The sequence below is a fragment of the Aedes albopictus genome, chromosome 3 (genome assembly GCF_035046485.1).
Source record: "Aedes albopictus strain Foshan chromosome 3, AalbF5, whole genome shotgun sequence".
Lineage (NCBI taxonomy): Eukaryota > Metazoa > Arthropoda > Insecta > Diptera > Culicidae > Aedes > Aedes albopictus.
This window is the reverse complement of record NC_085138.1, coordinates 205,144,204-205,167,034: the sequence shown is the minus strand read 5'-3', so window position 1 is coordinate 205,167,034 and position 22,831 is coordinate 205,144,204. Positions and strand designations below refer to the sequence as shown.

The 22,831-nt window shown below is 38.9% G+C and overlaps 1 protein-coding gene across 1 annotated transcript in view; it reads right to left on the bottom strand.

Annotated features, from left to right (window-relative positions):
* Nucleotides 1–22,567, bottom strand: part of LOC109432823 (acyl-CoA synthetase short-chain family member 3, mitochondrial) — a 65,437-nt gene extending 42,870 nt beyond the window's left edge. Inside the window, exon 1 of the mRNA XM_029863452.2 lies at nt 22,323–22,567. Coding sequence (XP_029719312.2) covers nt 22,323–22,377 — 55 coding nt within the window. The 5' untranslated portion in view covers nt 22,378–22,567. The remainder of the gene's footprint in view (nt 1–22,322) is intronic.
* Between the last annotated feature and the right edge of the window lie 264 nt (nt 22,568–22,831).

The window sequence follows — 22,831 nt, the reverse complement described above, 5'->3', positions numbered from 1 at the left end:
TTTCAAGTAATTCAAGTTTAGATGCTTTTCATCATACAAAATAAAATGGATTTACTCCTGCTGATCAACTGTGGGTGTGCGCCAAGCGGGTAGTTCATTCTTCAAAGTGGAACACATTATTCGAAAAAATATTTGGTAGTGGTTGTGCACAATGGTGACCACTATTAAGCCTACCAATTATTTTTTCGGGAAAAGCTTTGTATTTCAAGTAATTGAAGTTTAGATGCATTTCGCCATACAAAATTAAATTGATTTACTCCTGCTGATCAACTGTGGCTGCGCGCAAAGCGGGTAGTCCATTGGAACATTTCGTGTCTTTGCATATAGTGTCTTTAACCCCAAACTTTTGGCCGATACAGTATTTTGAGGGGTGACCCCAAACTTTTGGTCGATGACATCAAGGATTAATTTACTTAATAACTTTTTTTTCTTGATTTTTTTGCTTTCTGCTTAGAAGTTCTGTAAAAAGCAGTTGAAAGCTAATAGAAAATGGGTCATATTACCGCTCTCATCTTAAAATTTGTTCGACCCAACTTCGAGCGACACTGCCGTAAGTTTATATTCATTTTTTAGAAAATTTGGCAACTTTGGGTTAAGTTTACATACAAAATTTTTTGAAAAAGTTTCTTTTAAATCATGTTCAAAGTTTCTTTGACTTATTATCTTTTGAATGAAACCTAGGGTTTTGAAATCGGACGCAAATGGACTACCCGCTTTGCGCGCAGCCACAGTTGATCAGCAGGAGTAAATCAATTTAATTTTGTATGGCGAAATGCATTAAACTTGAATTACTTGGAACACAAAGCTTTTCCCGAAAAAATATTTGGTAGGCTGAATAGTGGTCACCATTGTGCACAAACACTACCAAATATTTTTTCGAATAGTGTGTTCCACTTTGAAGAATTTGCCTTTAGATGCTATTCGCCATACAATATTTTTGTGATTTACTTTTAGCGATTTTTCGCGCATAGAAGCTAGCGCCACATTGGTCGATGCGGAGAGTAGGAAAAAAGCCGATGTAGTTAATTCGTTGGCGGGATATGGGCCTAAAAATATGACATGTTTTTGAGGGGGTGACCTCAAACTTTTGAACGGGAGTGTATGTTATAATAATAATACATATTTCTGTAGATTGATAATCAATGTTCACGGACGTTCCCATGGTCTCGAAGACTGCCATTCGGATTCTTATCGGCTACCGAAAAACCATTCCAACGGCGCCCACCAGAATCCATTCTGCCATGTAATCCGTACAGGAAAAGCCGTGAAATGCTGCTGCCGTTGATCTCGCAGGCCTTCGACCACAGGAACAGCTGCCGGACTGAGAAATATTCTACCCTGTGTGATCCGCAAAGTAAGTGCATAATCCTTGGGTGCCGAAAAACAAGAAAGTTATAGCCCCCAAACACAGAAATGATATTAAAGAGCTCTAGCGATATCAGCGGAAGGAACCAGTTGCGGACAGTAACCAAGGACCAGTGACCAGAAACCATTGACCGCTGTAGATCTGTCCCTCTCAAGGGGAAGTACTCCGCCAGTACCGATTCTGGTAGGATCTGCTGTGACTGCACGTGACGATGATCGAGGAAACTAGTGAAGGTTGCCACAAATTATTGTATTTTTTTTAAATTTTAAGTAACGATATTTTTTTTTATATATTAATAAAAATAATAATTAATAATTAATTAATACTATATAAAACGTATTTGTTAGTTTTATTTTCAATTGCAAAGCTCATTGTGTGGTAGAACCATATGTCATACATTTAAAATACTATGAGAGACCATAAATCAATAATAACACATACAGTTTCGTTTGTTTTCCAGATTTATCGTAAAACAGTTCTCTAACCATTTGCTCTGCAGTGAATTGTCTGAAAATCTGGATAGTATATAGACCATATCCTTTTGCGAAAAATTTGTTCGAAAAAAGAGGGATTTTTTATGGTAACCTATCGTAACCGCCTATTCCACATACTGTTATTTGGCGGATTACCATTTGTTATACTGGCAAATCTGTACATGGAATGGTTGTCTTACTGTTATCACGGATGGTCAGAGAAATGGTTAAATGACAATTGCTAATAGTGATCTACAAGATGAGAAACGTTGCATTTACAGTTAGTAATTATGCGGGCGGGCAAAAACTTTTGATTATTTTCCTCTAAGAGATACGTCTGTTCGTCTGTGCTAAAAAGCGGGGCATCAATAAAATGCGCGCCCAATGGTCATAAGACAAAATGACTAAAAAAGTAAAAAAAAAAGCATTTATTCGATACAAATCCACTATGTAGATATAATAGGCACATATATATATGATGATATTGTGGAGAAAATTTCGTTTTATCAGATATGAAATTTAGCGACCTACACTGAATGGCGGCTTGTGGTAACGACCAGCATAAATATGTTTTCAAATTTACCATGGCAAAACGTGATCATCGGCCAACAAAAGCTTCTTGAGTGCGTTTTGTTTCCTCCCATATCAACCGGTTCGATAACCGAGTGGTAGCGTGCGAGCCTGGTGATCTCGAGGTTCTTGGTTCGAATCCGGTTGCCAAGAGAAACGTTTTTTAATTTTAAATCGGATCCATGTTAGAATTGAAAACATTAATCTGTTGAGTTCAAACGGAACCAGTCTTGTTAGTGATCACAGTCTTTGACACCTTTTTGCGATATTCGGCTGCCTTTGTCTCCAACATTCGCAACTCAAGCGATATCAAACTACTGTACGGAACAAAAATGTCGAATGAATGCGCTTGACCACGATTGCGTCTTCGGGAGATGGTTTAGTTTTTGTTATTCCTGTCATTCCCATAAAGAGAGCTGTTTTGGATAAATGTATGTGTCGTAATCGATTTATCACACACAAATAGACTAATATTATACAGATATTAATCAAAATTGGCTGAAATCTTGCAAAAAGCTGGAATTAGTCAAATGTCATCGTGTCAGACGACGTTGATTTGATCCACTTTTTTGTTTATTGATGTTCGTTCTGCCGCTCGTGTTGTGTGTAAGAGGTAGCGGTCGCGCTCGAATGAAACAAAGCAAGCCAGGGGACTGTTATGGTCTTCTTGTTTTCTTACCCCGCATTAAAATTATGCTGCTGTGTTGAAAGATAGGTTCACGGTGTGTTGAAACAGGATTATTATCGCACTTTCATGAACCTAAAATATTTTTTCGTTATAAGTTAGCCTTAGCTGTATATATTAAGATTCTGGAGGTTAAAAAATCTTTCATCGGGGAAAATTAAAATAAATTCGATTTTAGTAGTTTACCACTTTTCCCATATGATATGGTATTACGCAAATCTGATGAACCTAAACTCCGCTAGAAAAAGTCCCCATTTCTATTAATAAATTTGAAACCATTTAGAGAGAAACGAATGTAAAAGTCTTGACAACGAGTTTAAATTTGTTTGGCGTTCGTTTCATGTGTCCAGCCCACTACAGTCTGCCGAAAGTCATAAATTATAAAAGTCTACATTTCTTCCATTTAATGGAGGTAAACTAATACTTCCCATTAGTGCGACTCATACATTTGAGGAAGCGCCATACACCTGTGACTCATACCATTTGCAGCACATACCCTTCATATACTAATTTGCCTGAAATGGCGGGTATTTGTTGTACATACTTTGCATGTGAAACCACATCCACATGGACATTTGCTAAAAAGTATTAGTCGACTATACTGAGCGTGCATGACTCTTTTGTAAAAGTTCTGCCTCTGAACTGTTGAGGACTTTTGTCCATAGAAAATCTTAAAATTTTCTAAAACCTTTTTTCCTTGTTACTTCTAAAATGATACCTTTAGGATTAAGTGGGCTGTGGAGTCTCAAATAACAAAAAGTTGACGTAAAATACATAAGATATTAATGCATTCAAAAATGATTATTCAACATTTTGTTTAAAATAAGGCACACTGGGCCAAGGGGGTGATACACAAATTATGTCTCGCAAAAATCGGACCTTTTTCAACCCCAAACCCCCCTCCCCCCTATGTCAGACTGTTTGTATTGGACCTCATAATTTTCTGTATGAGTCGTCACGTTCTGCAAAACCCCCCTCCCCCCTATGAGCGTGACGTAATTTGTGAACGGCCCCAAGTTAAAACGGGTGGAGTAAGAAAAAACACCGGGTTAACGTGATATTATCTAGTCATGATTAGCAATTTGAATGTCGTAACAGTTTTTTTTTTAATCAAACAACCATTTGGTCAAGGATAATTATACAAATTGTATTGAAATCTTATTCAAAACATCACAAGTTTTTATTAAGGATTTACCGAATGCAACGCATGCTTTATATATGTCAATGTGAATGACATCTTATAGTATAAGCCTAAAATATATTGGAAACATATCAATTTGCAAGTAATCTAATGAATTTCAATAATAGTAGTCTCGTGCAGTGACTTTTTTCAATGTTTGTCTGGGTTATCTGTAGTTTTATTTAATAAGACTCTTTGGTCTTGATAAAAACTTCATGCATTTTAATGGTTTAAATGTTATGACTGCATAACATAAAGTTTCTTTTTCCCAAGTAAAATCCCTTCATTTTTGCAAAGTGAGTTTGACAACAGATTCAGTATGGGGAGAAATGTCACTTGTCCATGCAGAGCGTGATAAAAACGAATTAAAAAGTCACCCGTACACTCGATACCTTCCAACCATATTCTATGTGTTATATCTATTTAGCAATCTAAATCTATCCAATGATTCCGAAATGAAGCATAAAATAACTAATAAAAGTTCTTAAAGAGTTGTATTGAAACCTAAAATAGAGTCAATATTGCCTCACTTTACACATCTATGTAGTTGTTGTTTTTTTTTGAAATATATTTTATGACATTCCCAGAACATTGTTGTCTTTTTAATATTGTTCTACATTTTCAATTTTCATTTTAGATTTTCATCTGTAGATTAAGTTAAATTTGATCTCAGCATAAACAACAATGGACATATCTAAAACTAAGCAAAAAAGAAAATAGAGTTAAGGACTGTTCCTTTTAATTGCACTACGATTTTGCATTCTTTGAAAGATATTTCAACCTCAACTGTAAGGTCATCTTAAGTGTCTCGTACTTAATCCGATATTCTGTTTACGTACATGTATTCCGCTAACATGCCCAGATTCATCATTATCAAATCTAAAACTGTTTCAATCATACATCGATTGATTTTACAATAAAAAAGTGATTACATATGCTTTCCTTAAAGTACGTGTATCAAAGGCATGTGCCGAAAGAGTAATCAAAAGCTATTCTCTAAGGGCTGATTTCTTCACCTCTGATTAATCTGTAAACCAAGCTTACCCATATACTTAAACCTGGTTTAACGCTTAAGCCAGGGTGAAAAAATCGTGTCTATGTGTCCGACATGCAAACAAAAGTATTCATAGCATGAATATTCACTTGTAAGTAAAACATCGAGCTCTGCAAAATCAGAGCACAATATACATAAAAGTTCTTGTTATATTCGAAGAGTTATAAGTATTTCTGCTAAACTAGCTCAAAACAAGTTAATTTACAGTTAACATGAATGTTAAAAAATACGCGTGAATAAGTCACCATATTTGTTTAATGATTTCCCAATCGAAGCATCTTTCCTGGCCGTGTGGTCGTCGTTAAGGTGCATCGTTACATGATTTGGCATGCAAAATATGTGCAACTAATACCCACCATTACAGGCAAATTAGCACATGAAGAGTATGTGCTGCAAATGGTATGAGTCACAGATGTATGGCGTTTCCTCAAATGTATGAGTCGCACTAATGGGCACAAATGTCCCAAATGGAGGATAACGTGCCTCTGGAGCCGGCCTTCTGATAGTTTACCTCCATTAAATGGAAGAAATGTAGACTTTTATGATTTATGACTTTCGGCAGACTGTAGTGGGCTGGACACATGAAACGAACGCCAAACAAATTTAAACTCGTTGTCAAGACTTTTACATTCGTTTCTCTCTAAATGGTTTCAAATTTATTAATAGAAATGGGGACTTTTTCTAACGGAGTTTAGGTTCATCAGATTTGCGTAATACCATATCATATGGGAAAAGTGGTAAACTACTAAAATCGAATTTATTTTAATTTTCCCCGATGAAAGATTTTTTAACCTCCAGAATCTTAATATATACAGCTAAGGCTAACTTATAACGAAAAAATATTTTAGGTTCATGAAAGTGCGATAATAATCCTGTTTCAACACACCGTGAGGTTGTCAGCTTGAGCCCTACGCTTGAGCCGCTGTTATGCTGGCTACGAAAACATTGCATTGGTGGGATAGGGATGCCAATTCCTTGAAGCAAGCTGACACCCGTCCGCGGCAAAGAAACGAAGGTAGTGAAAAGTGTCGAATGTTTACAAGCCTGAACGGAACTCAGTTTTCACAAATCCTGTGGCGTTGTGTATTTGAATTGACCCTCAGAATAGTAATTTCAACCGCAAACCGTCTTTCAGTGTATGTACTTTTCAGTGTTTTGAAAATTCTTACTGTCTTCAGCCTCAAATGCCGTCTTGTAAAGGTTAGTGAACGAAATGAGAAAATGTTTGAATTTTTTTTTCAGAAAATTAGCCTGTCAGAGATCATGGAACGTTAAAACACAGATATGTCTGTGGTTACAACATAAATTTGTTGACGTCAAATGGACGAAAATGTTCCCAATACAACGATTTCAGGCAATAATCATCTTTGAAGTTTTTAGCAAAACGGAAAACAAAACCTCCCAGCAAACACAAAGTCCTCTATGATGTTGAATAGGATGCTTAAGTGGAGGCCATATGCGTACATGCTTCCATATAACCGCGTGTAAAGTGTGCGTATATCGCCTCCATTTTTGCATCCTATTAAGGTGAAACATCAAGAAATCCCGTTGCAATTTTGCATACAAACTTTAGAGGCACAATTCTGACGAACGAAGCATCGAACCAAGCCGCAGTTGATATTCCTGGCTTTGCTCACTTGCAAAAAGAAGCAGCTTTTCCAAATCGAGAGCATTTGTTTACGAATTTCCAAGATTGGTGCTCTTGAAAACGTGAGTAGGGAGCCAAATCGGCCATTGTGGCAGCCATGTTTGTACTCTCTGAAGTTTCTCCTTAAACATCATATGTGATCGTGTGTTGACTGGGCTAATGGGTAGTACGCAGATCGCAAGAAATTGCTTGGCCCATTTTCATGCGTGGAAAATTCAGGCAAGGAATCGCTCAAAAAATGAGCAATAATTTTAATTTTTTTGACCCCGGTACGGAGCTGAGACGAAACGTCAAATCAAAGGAAGCTTACTGTGCTAAATTTTTTTTCTTGATGACCGAGCGTTTGGACACATTTGGGACCATGCGATTAACATGGAACCACTCAGCGAAAGTTGCGAGTCGTTGCTGCAAGTAATCTACATCACGTTGGCCCTTGATAGTGTAGTACCTAAAGTTTGAGATCATCCGCTTGAAGCAACCCAAGCAACACACATGTTATAATAGAGTTACGACAGCGCAAGTTTTGGTTGTATAGAAGTTTATTTTACGTAATTCTAACATTGTGTTGAAATAACGTAAATTAAACTTCTATACAACCAAAACTTGCGCTGTCGTAACTATTATATAACATGTGTGTTACTTGGGAATATAGTACAGTAGACGGTCGGTCGGTGCAAACAGTTTATCTGCAATGATTTTTAACTGCAAGTCCGCTAAGTGCAACAAATTCCAGTTATTCCGTTCCCGTTTGATTTTCCCAATGATTTGTTCGTACGAATTCGTCGGAGCCCTACTTGAATGAAACATTGAAAGAAGCCGAGCCTATTCGAGACATTCCATTTTTATTTATATATACATAAATTTATGTATACATATTTTTTTTCATGTAACGACTGCTTAATTTTTCACCAAGGGTAACCATATTGTACAGACTTCAAAAAAGTACATTTAAAAAATCTGATAAAAGAGTTCTAAAGAGTACACCGGTATACCGTAATTAAGTAAATATTGTATTTTTTCGTTATTTCTTTTTTCTTCATTCGATTTGACAGTTTTTTACACATTTTTGAGGTTTTTTTTTATATTTAAATAAATTCTGTCAACCATTACATGTCACGTAAAGGTAGGCAATTTTCTGAAATGTAGAAATGTATGAAATTTTATACAGGAAAACGCTCTAGCGTGTGCAGCTTTTACTTTTATCTCACTCACTCTCATAAACAAACATGAGAAAGATGATCGTGCTTTTTCTTATGTTCACCAAACAAAAAGAACGAGAAAAAAGAAAAAGCTGCGCACCATTTTTCAATTTTTTTCGCAAGTTTAAAAATTTTGCCTACATTCTTAAAAAATTACGTGACGTAAACCATCAACGAACGTAAACATTTCATGACTGAATGGCAAATTTGACTCAATGGACTACCCGCTTTGCGCGCAGCCACAGTTGATCAGCAGGAGTAAATCAATTTTATTTTGTATGGCGAAATGCATCTAAACTTGAATTACTTGAAATACAAAGCTTTTCGCAAAAAAATATTTGGTAGGCTTAATAGTGGTCACCATTGTGCACAACCACTACCAAATATTTTTTCGAATAATGTGTTCCACTTTGAAGAATTTGCTTTTAGATGGTATTCGCCATACAATATTTTTGCGATTTACTTTTAGCGATTTTTCGCGCATAGAAGCTAGCGCCACATTGGTCGATGCGGAGAGTAGGAAAACAGCCGATGTAGTTAATTCATTAATTACCTGCATCGGCTGTTTTCCTACTCTCCGCATCGACCAATGTGGCGCTAGCTTCTATGCACGAAAAATCGCTAAAAGTAAATCGCAAAAATATTGTATGGCGAATACCATCTAAAGGCAAATTCTTCAAAGTGGAACACACTATTCGAAAAAATACTTGGTAGTGGTTGTGCACAATGGTGACCACTGTTAAGCCTACCAAATATTTTTTCGGGAAACGCTTTGTATTTCAAGTAATTCAAGTTTAGATGCATTTCGCCATACAAAATTAAATTGATTTACTCCTGCTGATCAACTGTGGCTGCGCGCAAAGCGGGTAGTCCATTGCACATCCATCATGTAAGTTCGAGTTGGTTGCACAAGATGTCAACAAACCTTTCTGGCCTGATATGTAGAAACAGTTTTACATTTATCGATTATCTCACAACTCGGTGATACAGCCGAGAGGTATAGTACGTGCCTTTCAATCAGCGGACCAGTGTTCGAATCCAGTTCGTTATTTTACTTACATATGTTTTATCTCTCGCTTCGGCTCTAGCGATTGATAGCTCGACACTTTATTTGTGATAGAAGACGTAAATTTGTGTCAAACGGGCCGCTCCTTTTATGTGCATCCAAGTGAACTTAAATTTACATGATTTTTTCTAAGAGTGTAGAATTATGTAACTAAGAACGTTGAAATGTAGCCTAGGATATGCCGAAAAAGTTTGCTGAAGACCGCAAAGTAATCAGACACTTTTGAACGGCCAATTGAAATTTTATTTTTTATGTTATTTCTTTACATACACATTTATTTATTTGCTCAACAACATCACATTTAAGACAAGAGATAATCAATTGATTGATTTGTCGTTATCATAGAGACTTTCAGCCCTTGACTGGTTCGTCTCTTAAGACATAATTAACAATAGTACGCCACAATACTCGGTTTGTGGCTGCCGCGATCGCGCCCAATGCTCGCCACTCTTGCAACATGGCCTACCTACCGTATCCTTCCGGCTTTGGACACCTGCTGGATTCGCCGTAAAGTGCATCGAGCTCGTGGTTCATCCTTCCCCGCCACTCACCGTTCCCCTGCATACCGCCGAAGATCGTCCTTTGCAAGCGTCACTCGAAAACTGCGAGTGCTTGCAAGTCCTCGTGCAAGTCCTCCTCGAGCATGGTCCATGTCTCGTGTTCGTAGAGGACCATACCGGACTTATTAGCGTCTTGTACATGGTACATTTGGTGTGTGGGTGAATCTTTTTAGACCGCAGCTTGTTCTGGAGCCCGTATTAGGCCCGACTTCCGCTGATGATGCGCCTTCGAATTCACGACTCACGTTGTTGTCATCCGTCAGTAAGGATCAGAGGTAGACGAATTCCTCCACCACCTCAAAGGTATCCCTGTCTATCGTAACATTACTACCCAGTATGCCGCTTTGAAGTCGATGAACAGGTGATGCGTTGGGACCTGGTATTCGCGGCATTTCTGGAGGATTGCGTGCCGTACGCTGAAGATCTGGTCCGTTGTCAACCGGCCGTCGATGAAACCGGCTTGATAACTTCCCACGATCTCATTCGTTTTAGGTGACAAACGACGGAAGATGATCTGGGATAGCGTTTTTAGGTCACATTCAAAATCGTGATCGCGCTCTGAAGTTCCCACATTCCAATTGGTCGCATTTTGTGAATAGTACAGCTTACCCCTTCCTTCCACTCCTCCGATAGCTGTTTGATTTCCCAGGTCCTGACTATCAACCGGTGCAGACAGGTGGCCAACATTTCTGGGCCCATCTTGATGGGTTCAGCTGCGATACCATCCTTACCAGCTGCTTTGTTGGTTTTTGAGCTGATGAATGGCATTCTTAACTTCCCTCAGCGTGGAAGTTGGTTCATTTCTGTCCTCCGCTGCACTGGCGTCGTCGTTTCCTCCGCTGCCGTGGTCTACGTTCTCCACGACATTCAGGTGCTGATCGAAGTACTGCTTCTACCTTTCGATTATCTCACGTCCGTCATTCAAGAGGCCTCCGTCCTTATCCCTACCTGAATTGATTGGTATGTGAAATTCGACCCTGCCTCGGTTCGTAAGTTGGTTTTCAAGCGGTATTTATACCCTTCTTATGGGTGTAACATGGGTAAAAAAGCTTTGTTCCGGGTTGATGCGATCAAATTTGAATTTTCCCATACCCATGACCATAACTCGTGAATTAATAGCACTAGAAATGATATGTTGACCCTATCACGCACTCTAGACAATACATGTTTCACCACTTGGAAGTAAGTGAACTAACGTAAATATTCAAGAACTTGTTTAATAACGTTAAAAAGATTCGGTGCGATGGTCTATGGTACAAAAATTGGCCTATTAGTGGATACAACGTTGGCCTATTGACACATTCCACGCACTTCTACGCTAAGGGTGTCAAATTTCAAAGTGATTGTTTTGCCCCAAAACTTTCCAGCATATGAAAAAGGGTAGATTCAATATTAGGAAAACCAATTGTTTTACTTAAAATTTGACTGGTAACGTATTTAAATAGCTAGGTGAAGTAATAGCATTTTATGTAAGAAAAATGAAATTTTTCTTTGATAATTGTCAAATATGCCTGCTCGCATGTTGAAGTTCGCAAACATTGCACCTATTTTTTGTTAATGTAGTATAATAATGTATATTTTATACACCGAAAAAAAAACTTTTCATAAAAATGGGTTTTGATATGTTTTAAGCACTTTTTGCAATAGCCGCAATGTGATGGTGTCCCGTTACGAAAATAGCACATTTGTTGTAATAACGAATTTATTACGAACTTTAGAAAAATGATTTTCAGGATTCTCTTAGTACTCGTGGAGACCTTTCTTCCAACATATGGGTACCCTTGATCGACGCGTTATCTTAGGCGTTACAATGGGTACGTAGAAATGGTGTCCCGTTACGGAAATTTTAAAGACATTCTTTAGTGAATAAATAAGTTTGGTTTGATCGAATATTTAATCAAAAATCTGTAACTATGATGAAATGATATTATAGGGTGTATATATTTCCATTATCCTTCTTGGTGTAACGCCCCTACTGGAACAAAGCCCGCTTCCCAGCTCTACGAAAACTACGTAAACAAAGGGCAGGTATTCTGGTGGATCAGTATAAAAAGTGATATTTTATTAAGTTTTGTGGTGACAGCATACTCTTTAAATGCTTTAAGCTTTAACAAATTAGTAACCATTGATTGAAAGTCTAGCGACCTCCCTCTTGCCGTTTTGATTGTCAACCTTTTCTTCTTCTCCGTTTGTTTGTATCGTTACTGGTTGTGGTTAGCTAAATATCAACGGAAAGCCCCCATAATCCCATACCTTCCAAAAAAATATTGTTCTCTCTAATCTCGACCAAACGGCGAGTTCAAAACTAACATAGTATAGAAGAAAAATCCTCTTAAAAATGTAAAATTTATTTCAAATGAAATTGACTCCTTTATTCCCAAGGCGTATGAGCCTCCAAAAAAGGATTAAAGCAACATGCGACAAATGCTTGAAAAGACTGTGTTGGAAGAATGTACTATAGATATCATTGAATCTTCTTCGGATCATTATAATGTAGAATGTGAAAAAACCGCGAAGATAGATAGGTCGCACAACCATCTCTTCTCTCGTTTGTCGGGTGAAGATCACTGCGTCCAGATTTTAGAACTATTGTGATATACCCTTTTGCTGTGAGGTACGCAAGTTATCTCAGTAACATATTTGTCACTGAGATACCTTGGTATCGACTGAACTCAAGACCATCTATTATTGATGAATAGAGATCCTGAGTTACAGTATGTGACTCCCCCATTCTGGCGAGACTAGCTTTATGAAGCCAACCACGTCCTTGGGAGATAAGATCCATATGTCAGCAGGCCCTAAAAAGGGCTTGCTGAGAACTTTGAACCTATGTTGAGTGAGTGCACTGCAATAGCAGAGGATGTGTTCTGATGTTTCCCTCTCCTCGTCACAGAAGCGGCAATTTGAGGTTTGGATTGCTCCGATCTTTTGTAGATGGTATCTGCAGGGGCAGTGTCCAGTTATTAGACCGGTGTAGATGTTGAGATCCCTTTTGTTGAGACCTAATAGTTGTTGGGTTTTCTTGGGGTTTATCGTTACGAGCCTTTTAGATTGGCTCGTATGGGGAAGTGCATTCCAGTTTGATGTGATTTGACTGACCATATATTTGTTCAGTTCCATTTTTACAGAGCAGTCTGAGATCCCGCAGAAGGGCTCAGGGCCAATGAACCTTTCATTAGATCCATTCCTGGCTAGCTCATCAGCAATCTCGTTTCCCTCTAGACCCGTATGTCCTGGGATCCAATATAGGTAGACTCGATTGCGTATGGATAAGTTTTTCAAAGCCAGAATGCATTCCCACACTAGCTTTGAGTTACAAGTGTAGTTATTAAGCGACTTAAGTGCCGCTTGGCTGTCAGAGAAAATACATATTTTTGCAAACCTATACTTTCTCCTCAGGCATAATAACACGCATTCTAATATTGCATATATTTCCGCCTGAAATACTGTGGGCCACTGTCCTAAGTGGACAGAGATTTTTGTTCTAGGGCCATAGATTCCGGAGCCTGTCAGATTATTCATTTTCGAACCATCTGTGAAGAAATTTATAGAGCCTGTTGGAACGCTGGGTCCACCTCCTTCCCACTCCTGGCGGGAAGGAATGAGCACATCGTAAGGTAAGTCATAATTGACTACCGTTTCCATCCAGTCACTACAAATTCCTATTGCGGGATTTATGGCAAATTCATTTAATATGCTGAGGTGACCCGTAAGGTCTCCCGACAGCAGCGTTTTTGTTCTCTTTAACCTTAGAGCACTTTTTTCCGCTTCCAGCTTTATGAATTGATCTAACCGGGGCAGGTGAAGCATTGCGTCTAGGGCCAAAGTGGGTGTACTACGAACTGCACCAGTGATCGCTATGCAAGCGGTGCGTTGGATTTTGTTGAGCTTCGCCCTTGCAGCAGCCTCATTAGTTTTAGGCAAGGGAAGCGTAAGTAGTCCTGGGACGAACAATGGTTTTATATATCCACATGATCATACTTGGTTTTAGGCCCCATCTTTTACCCAGGGTTTTTGAACAAACCCAAAGTGTATTGAGACCTTTCTGCACAACTGATTGGAGATGAGAGTTCCAATTCAGTTTTGCGTCGAGTATGACACCTAGATATTTTACTTCGCTTGAATAAACTAGTTGTGTATGATTCAAGAAAAGGGGTTTCAGTTGGACCTTCCTCCGTTTGGTGAAAGGGATAATGGAAGTTTTTGTAGGATTTATGCCTAGTTGTTCCTTATGACACCAAGAAAAAGTGTGATTTAGGGCAGATTGCATTCTTTCCACGATAACACTTTCGAATTTGCCTCGTACAATAATGACAACGTCATCAGCATATCCAACCACTTCGAAGCCTCTTCTCTCTAAGCTGTCTAGAAGCTCATCCACCACCAGTGACCACAACAAAGGAGAAAACACTCCGCCTTGCGGACATCCCCTTGTTGCTTTAACAGTAATGTATGAACCGCTAAGCTCAGAGGAGATTTTTCGATTAGCTAGCATAGCATGTACCCAGGTAACAATGCATGGGTCGAATTTTCTCCTCAACATTGCTGAGCCTATAGACGAATAAGAAGCGTTATCGAATGCGCCCTCAATATCAAGAAATGCTACAAGAGCAATATCTTTTGCATTGAGTGTTTTTTCGATCTTTTGAACTACCGTATGTAGTGCCGAGATCGTAGATTTTCCACTTTGATAAGCGAATTGGTTTTTTGACATAGGCATTGCTTTCATAAATTTGTGATTTATGTACTCGCATAGTACCTTTTCCATAATTTTGAGCATTTCAGAGGATAAACTTATCGGCCTGAATGCTTTGGGGTTGGTTTTATCCCTCTTTCCTGCCTTCGGAATGAAGACAGCCCGGATTTGACGCCAATCGTTGGGTATATGCCCCAAAATCAGACTCGCCCTAAAAATCTCAACCAAGGGTGGAACCAGTGTTTTCTCCTCTTTTTGGATCAACGCTGGGAATATTCCATCCATGCCAGGAGACTTAAATGGCTCGAAAGATCTCACAGCCCTCTCAACCCTGGCCCGAGTGAAAGCTTCCTTTGCAACCTTTATTGCGTCTTTTTTAGATCCAGAAACCCATGATTGGATCTCTTGTGGATCTGAGACAGCAATTCCAGTGTCTTGGTCGCCGATGCTCGACTCAGGGATTGAATCAGGGAAGTGGATCTTTAACAATTCGCTCAGTGTATCGCTAGGCTCTACAGTGAGCGAACCATCCGTCTTTCGGAGGCTACCCACACCATTGGAGTGGTCTTTTGAAAGAGTTTTTTGGAGTCTGGCCACTACGGGTGTATTCTCTATGCTTTCACACATTAGAATCCACGATTTCCGTTTGGCTGACCTTATTTCTTTGTTGTAGTTCGTCAGGGCCTTTCTGTATAGGCTCCAATCGCCGGTTCGCTTGGCACGATTGAATTCCCTACGCGCAGTTTTCCTAAGCTTCTCAAGAGTTTTATTCCACCATGGAACGTCTCTGCTCGAACTAATTGATTTAGTTGGACAGCTCTCTTGGTAGGCATTAAGGATTTTGTTTTTAATGGATTTGGACGCATCTACCAATTGTGTAATGGACTTGATGTGACTTTCTATGATGTACTCTTCAGATTGTAGGATAGCTGAGTAGGATTCCCAATCAGTTTTCTTAGGATCTTTAAACGTTTTTTCTATCGTTAGACCCCCTTCCCATTCGAAGATGATGTGTTTGTGGTCTGACATTGATATTTCTTCAGAAACATGCCAGTTTTTTATTTTATCAGAGATAGACCGACTACATAGAGTCAAGTCCAAAACTTCCTGACGAATGAGGTTTTCAAACGTGGGCTTGTCACCAACATTACAAATGTCAATGTTCTTGAAAGAGAGAAACTGTAACAGGTACTCACCTCTGGTGTTTATATTTGTACTTCCCCATACGGTGTGATGTGCATTTGCGTCACACCCTATGACGAAGGGGATGTTGTGTCGGTGGCTGTAGGCTACGAGCGCAGCTATTTCTGGAGGAGGGATTTCGTCCACGTCACTTGGGAAGTATGCCGAGACCATCAAGATCTCTCTACTCCCTCTAGCGGAAGATACCTCCATCCTGACAGCTACGATGTCCCTTTTTTCGCACAACCATAGTTTTGCAGATACATTTAAACTTCACGTACCCGACCCCCGATACCTCATTTACAAAATGCTGGCATTTCGTCAATTTTCATTCGATTTTTTTAAGTCGCCCTCAATCGATCATAAATTGGTGCTCATAACACTCAAATGGCCATACAGTATCTGGAACCATTCCGGATTGTACTGGGGTCAGGGGGTGGGGTGTTTTGCCAAATGGCTAAAAGTGATTATTTCGTGTGTGTTGTAATTATCGGGTAAGTCGGTCGGGAGCGGTACTGAGACTCCCCGACACAATAGCCTCAGGGTCGGCACGCTCACGTCACGGAACTCGCGGGCAGGGAACTCTCGCACTTGAAATAGGGAACCACAACAGCACTTCACGGACAACTACGCTTTATTCGGTCTAACTGGTCTGTATTTCTGGCACTTCCTTACACTCCCTCTAATCTCCCACTTTCTTAATCTAACCTGACCTTTTACGTTGGGGGCCCCTCTTCTGCAACACTCCACCACTCCTGGTCACCTTCTACCTCTGCGTCCTGGGTATTGTCAGGTCTTCGTACAGCTTCTTGGTGCTGGCGTACGCGATGGCGGCGCACGGTACTTCACACCGCTATCAGCGATGGCGACGTCCTACGGTTTGGGGTGGCTTGGGGTTGTACCGCACGGGCTCCTGAACCTCCTACGTGTTCCGTCCTGCCGATATGGTAACGGATCGGCCTTCGGCGGGTTCTGTGCCGGAATTTGCCCAGATGGTTACGGAGTAGGGAAATCGGTCGAGCACTTTTTCATCAAAAAACGGCGGGGTTCTTGTAGCACGGAGAGGGCATTACAAATGGGCTAACATACAGGAAGTGGTGGTAGAATTACCTGTAGTCCACTGCGCACTCTTTCTGTCCACTTCCACAAACTTCTTGAACTTCAAACTCCAAACTTTTCAAACTTCTACGAAATCTTCCTTTTTAACTTTTAGCCTTTAAACTGTCTTGGTAGACGAAGTCTGGGCAAGTGATAGCATACCGAGTCGTTGACTGCCTTGAGGTCCATGACCTCGTTCCTCGGTCATTGCCCTCTCCAGCCATCCCATTTCTCAATGGCCCCGTTACGCCACCCCTCATGGCCGCTCAATGGTTGGTAACCAGTCCATCTGGTGGTGGGTTTTCGAACTACGATGTGTAGCGTGCTGATGGTTGCTTTTAGGGTGGTGGAGCCTGGCCTTATCCTGTCTAGCCTATCGGGAGCTTTTTAGCTGGGTGACACCTACACTAACCACGAGTATTACCTGCCATATTACATTTGTACATTTCACGCATCACAAATCACGAAGTTCTCGGTAACACTCACGACACAAAATAACCAACACTTACAGTGTTGTGTTTTAGAGGCTCCCGCGGAACTTGCTCCAGGTGTTACGGAGCGGTCATATCAGTTGATACATACTTACGTCAATTTTTTCTATTCCATTCTTTCGAAATCAAGTAGATTGATACGTCACTCGGCATGTTTTGGTTGCAAACCAGAAATGTTCCCGATGACATCCCCGTGGAACCTGTGCTATATGTTCCGGGGTGGCCATATTAGTTGATACATACTTCAGTCTATCGTTTCTGACTCAGTCATTCGAAATCATGAAGATTGATATGTCACACGGCATGTTTAGGTTGAAAACCAGAAGTGTCCCCAATGAGGCCCCGCGGAACCTGTCACGGGGATCCGGATGGGTCAACTTATTCAAATCTATTATCGCAGTTTTGTTTCACTGTTCGCAACAAAAATTTCGCTGAAAATCGATGGTTCAAACACAACAACACACGAAATAATCACTTTTAGCCATTTTGACAACCCCCTGACCCCAGCACAATCCGGAATATCTCCGAAATGGTTCCGGATATTTCATGGCCACTTGAATATAATAAACTTGCACCAACTTACGATTAATTAAGGGCGACTTCAAAAAAATCGGATAAAAATGGACGAAGTGTTAGCATTTTGAAAATGAGTGGTCGGGGGTCGGATACGTGAAGGTTAAATAAACCTCGAAACAGTTTCCCCATTGCCCATCCCGAAGGCCACCATAGAGCCGGAGCGGGTTCGAAGGCCTATTTGTGTCCTGCCCGTCCTGCCGGACAGCTACCATCTGTCTGAAAAACATTGCCGAAGACACCAACATTCTATCTAGCAAAGCATTTGATCTACAACTAGATGTCTTTAGCCGTAACGGGACACCATTTGCAAAACACTGCACAATGGGTCCAGAGCCGTATTTACGAAGACAAAAATGTTTGTGCCTAAACCATAAGTTTTAGATACATGGTGTCTTTGGGAAACTTCCTTCTTATTTTTCGAACTTGTTTCTCATTATTGTGAAATTAGGGTGGTCCCTCTAGTTTCGCTGATCCAAACATCTGCTTCTTAATAGTTTTATGTACGTTCACAAAATGTTCTACAAAATTGTAAAAAAAACTTATTTGGAGCAAGTTTGCCGAAGAAACCATTATTCTATCTCTTATGGTTCCTAACTTATAATTTTTTCAAAGATTCATGTTAGGGTGATCCATGAATTTCAGTTTTCCTGAAATAACTTTTAATACGTTCGTTTCTCGTAAATACTTTGTTCCGAGCACTTTTAGAACTACCAACGACGCATATTTTTTCCAAAGAGCTCAAAGTTCTAACTCTCATAGTTAAAAAGATATTGTCATTTTTCTTCGAAAAATCACTTTTTTTCAAAATGTCATATCTCAAAAAGGATCAAATGGATTTTCAATCTCCCGGTTGCATTGGAAAGATCGTACTCTGTTCTATTTATGGCGAAAAAACTGTAGGTACCTTTTTTGTTTAAAGCTTTTTATTGAATTTAGAAAATACGATTTTTTTCATGGAAAAGCAGTTGTACCTTTGAAAATCGATGAGATACAAACTTGGCGTCTTCGACAAAATTGTGAGTTTTTGGCTGTTATAAAAGTGCCCAGAACAAAGTATTGCGAAAAAATCAACACATAAAATTATATCGAATAAAAACAGATTTTCATATGAAAATGACTCATTTCAAGCAAATTCAACTCGTCTTTGTTAGATAGATCAAAGTAGCTTGGTAAATGGTCATCCATTTCATTGTAGAATCAATGTTTATTTATACTGTCATCACCATTTAGGCACACTGTTGATAAGATATTGTAAGTCATGTAACTTTGATAGGCTTTTACGTTAACATAAACATATACTAGTGATAGACATTTTCACTATCCATACATTGAAGTGATGAAATTGAAATTGAATTGATGGAAATCAGCTCAAAATCACATTTTAAGTTGAGTTTATTGACGAATTATGGATTATAAGCAAATTTAAACATTTTCGACATGGTTACTTCGATCTATCTAACAAAGACTAGTAGAGTTTGCTGAAATTGTTCCGCTTTCCATATGAAAATCTGTTTTTACTCAATATAATTTTATGTGTTGATTTTTTCGCAATACTTTGTTCTGGGTACTTTTATAGCAGCCAAAAACTCACAATTTTGTCGAAGACGCCAAGTTTGTATCTCATCGATTTTCAAAGTTACAACTGCTTTTCCATGAAAAAAATCGTATTTTCTAAATTCAATAAAAAGCTTTAAACAAAAAAGGCACCTACAGTTTTATCACCATAAATAGAACAGAGTACGATCTTTTCAATGCAACCGGAAGATTGAAAATCCATTTGCTCCTTTTTGAGATATGACATTTTGAAAAAAAGTGATTTTTCGAAGAAAAATGCCAATATCTTTTTAACTATGAGAGTTAGAACTTTGAGCTCTTTGGAAAAAATATGCGTCGTTGATAGTTCTAAAAGTGCTCGGAACAAAGTATTTACGAGAAACGAACGCATTAAAAGTTATTTCAGGAAAACTGAAATTCATGGATCACCCTAACATGAATCTTTTAAAAAAATATAAGTTAGAAACCATAAGAGATAGAATAATGGTTTCTTCGGCAAACTTGCTCCAAATAAGTTCTTTTACAACTTTGTAGAACATTTTGTGAACGTACATAAAACTATTAAAAAGCAGATGTTTGGATCATCGAAACTAGAGAGACCACCCTAATTTCACAATAATGATAAAAAAGGTCGAAAAATAAGAAGAAAGTTTCCCAAAAACACCATGTATCTTAAACTTATGGTTTAGGCACAAACATTTTTGTCTTCGTAAACACGGCTCTGGACCCATTGCACTGTTTTCTCGCGAGCGTAACGCTGCGCTCCCAAAACTAAATCAAGAATATTTCTTAAACTATACATTTCGCAGTAAAACTCACTTCGGCAATCTTGTTCACATCAATCCAAAGAAGAAATGTCTAGAAGATTATATTATTCAAAACCTTATAACAGAGCTGATATACGCATTTCAGTTTGAAAATTTTAAAAAGAAGATTTCTGCGATGGTGTCCCGTTACGAAATGTAGCATGTTATATAATGTAAATTGGAACCAAAACTCCTTAGAACAAGTATTGCATCAGGAAGTACATCTAATAAGCTTGTTATAAAACCTGTTAAACCATATGGTCATGAACATTATATTTGATTGCAGACGTCATTTGTTCACGGAAGTTAGCTCCTCGCGGTGTCCCGTTACGCTGGAATGTGTCTATTGCTTTTCGAGCGCTAGAACCACTTATTCTCTCAGTGGAGCGGACCTGGTGTGGTGGTTAAAACACAAGACTATCACGCCGAGAACCTGGGATCGAATCCCACTCCCGACATACTTACAAAATGTGGGTTCTTCCTTTGGAAGGGAAGTAAAGCGTGGGTCCCGAGATGAACTAGCCTAGGGTTAAAAATCTCGTTATTACAGACAAAAAAAAAACTTATTCTCTCACTTTTCAATATATCTGCTGAAGTATTATGACTGTTGTTTATGAAAATTACATTTTCGGAACCAAATTTTCTAAAAACAATAAATAAATCACACAAAACATAAATGTGTCCTGTTATACAGGTTGATAAAATCTTCCGATCACAGGATGACGAGGTTTTATATTTGTTCTAGGTCCATCAGTCATCCTGGAATTTGTGTTTTGTATGGCATTTCGCCTTTTAGTTCACAGTCTTTGCCGCATTGTTCATAGCTTGGTTTTGTCTAGGAAAACTTATCCTAATCCGTTTCGGGTTTCATACCTAGAGTTCTATGACTTAAAGTCTGTGCCAGGGAAAGGTTTACTTCTATTAGTACCTATTTAATCGCGGCCCGAAATGGCCTAAATGTTAGCAAAAGTTTGAACTACGCGCCCATAAGGGAGCGAGGCGCAAAACGCTATATCTTTGCTTGTACTGCTAGGATTTCTATAAAAATTTGACACAGCATTCTTAAGAACCCATACTTCATGCTGAATTTCCAATTAAATGAATATTGAAGAAGTTTAAGTGTAATCCATAATTAATTTCCAATTAAAGAAGATTTAGTGAAAATCCATAATGAATTACCAATTCCATAAAGGAATTTTTACACCTAAAAGTGAAACTTCTGAAAAAAAAATGACAGAATCTTATCATTTTTCCATAAATACGAAATTATTGGACATGCTTGTCATATTTTTTCTTTACTTTTGCACCCTATACAATTAAACATATCCTTACTAAATATGTTTAACATTTTGACTGAGACAAATATGGTGTTGTACACAATATACCGCATTTAGTTCACCACTGGACTGCGCACTGAGTCTTCATAAGTGCGAAAACGTCAATAAAACTGCGCGATTGCATCAAATCAAATTGATGTCTTCGGCGCACTATTTCTTCGATGTATGATGAATAAGGCCGTTACAAATATTTATTTCACTTTTTGTCCCACCACTCTTTTGCTGGTTGAGGGGGGGGGATAAAAATAATAAAGCATTCAATATGAAAAATATGAAAAACTCATCGGATTTGTTAAAGAATTCTCGGCAAGACCCGAAATTTTGATAAATATTTTTTATCTGCCCCCTCAAAATGCTAAATCCGGCCAAAAATTTTTGAAGGGAGGGCAGACAGAAAGTCAAAATAAAATTTGTATCAGCCTAAGTGCTCCGAAGACACCAAGTTGATTGGATACAATCGCGCACTTTTATTTGCGTTTTCGCACTCGTAAAAACTAGTGCGATAGTCCAGTGGTGAACTAAATGCGCTATATATGTAATTATGAATAGTTCCTTCAAATATGTTTTACCTCATTATCCAAACAATAAAAATGTCCCAATGAAAGGGTAAATGTGGCTCATATTTCTTCTATTGTATCAACTGAACAGCACCGTTGCATCTATCTCTAAACTTTTTGATTATCCTTTCAATTTTCCATAAAATAACACATTCTTAATGAACCAATTATTATACAGAGGTGTACCAGATAAACATATTTCCACATTTGAAATTCACCGTTACCTGTACACGATCGGTCAGAGCCGGAAAAATCGTTGGTTTTTTGACTACGGCTCATGCTACACTTTTCTCACTGCTGTGCTCTGAACGATCTCAACTAACAACGTCTGTATAGTGTTTCAAAACCGAAGAGCGTATCGAACCTATCGCGATGACACCGTGCGCTGAACTAAAAGGTAATTAAATCGAAGCCTTTCCTTAACCCCTTCGGATTGAATTCTAATTCGTATGAATAATTTTCCACATGTAGGTTGTAAACTTTTGATCGTTGTTGTATTTATACAACTCGGGAAAGTCCATGTGAACGTTACAATTAACATTTTTTGCCGTTTGCAAAACGTGACGTGAGGTTAAGGGTCTGCTCATACCATCAATCAGCACGGCACGCTAATGTCAATGGAGGGGAGGGATCAATACCATAACATACTTTATAACACATACGCAAGCATAGGATATTATTGCTTCGATAACACCGGTCGACAGATGAAAAGTTTGCAATACGAATAAATCCT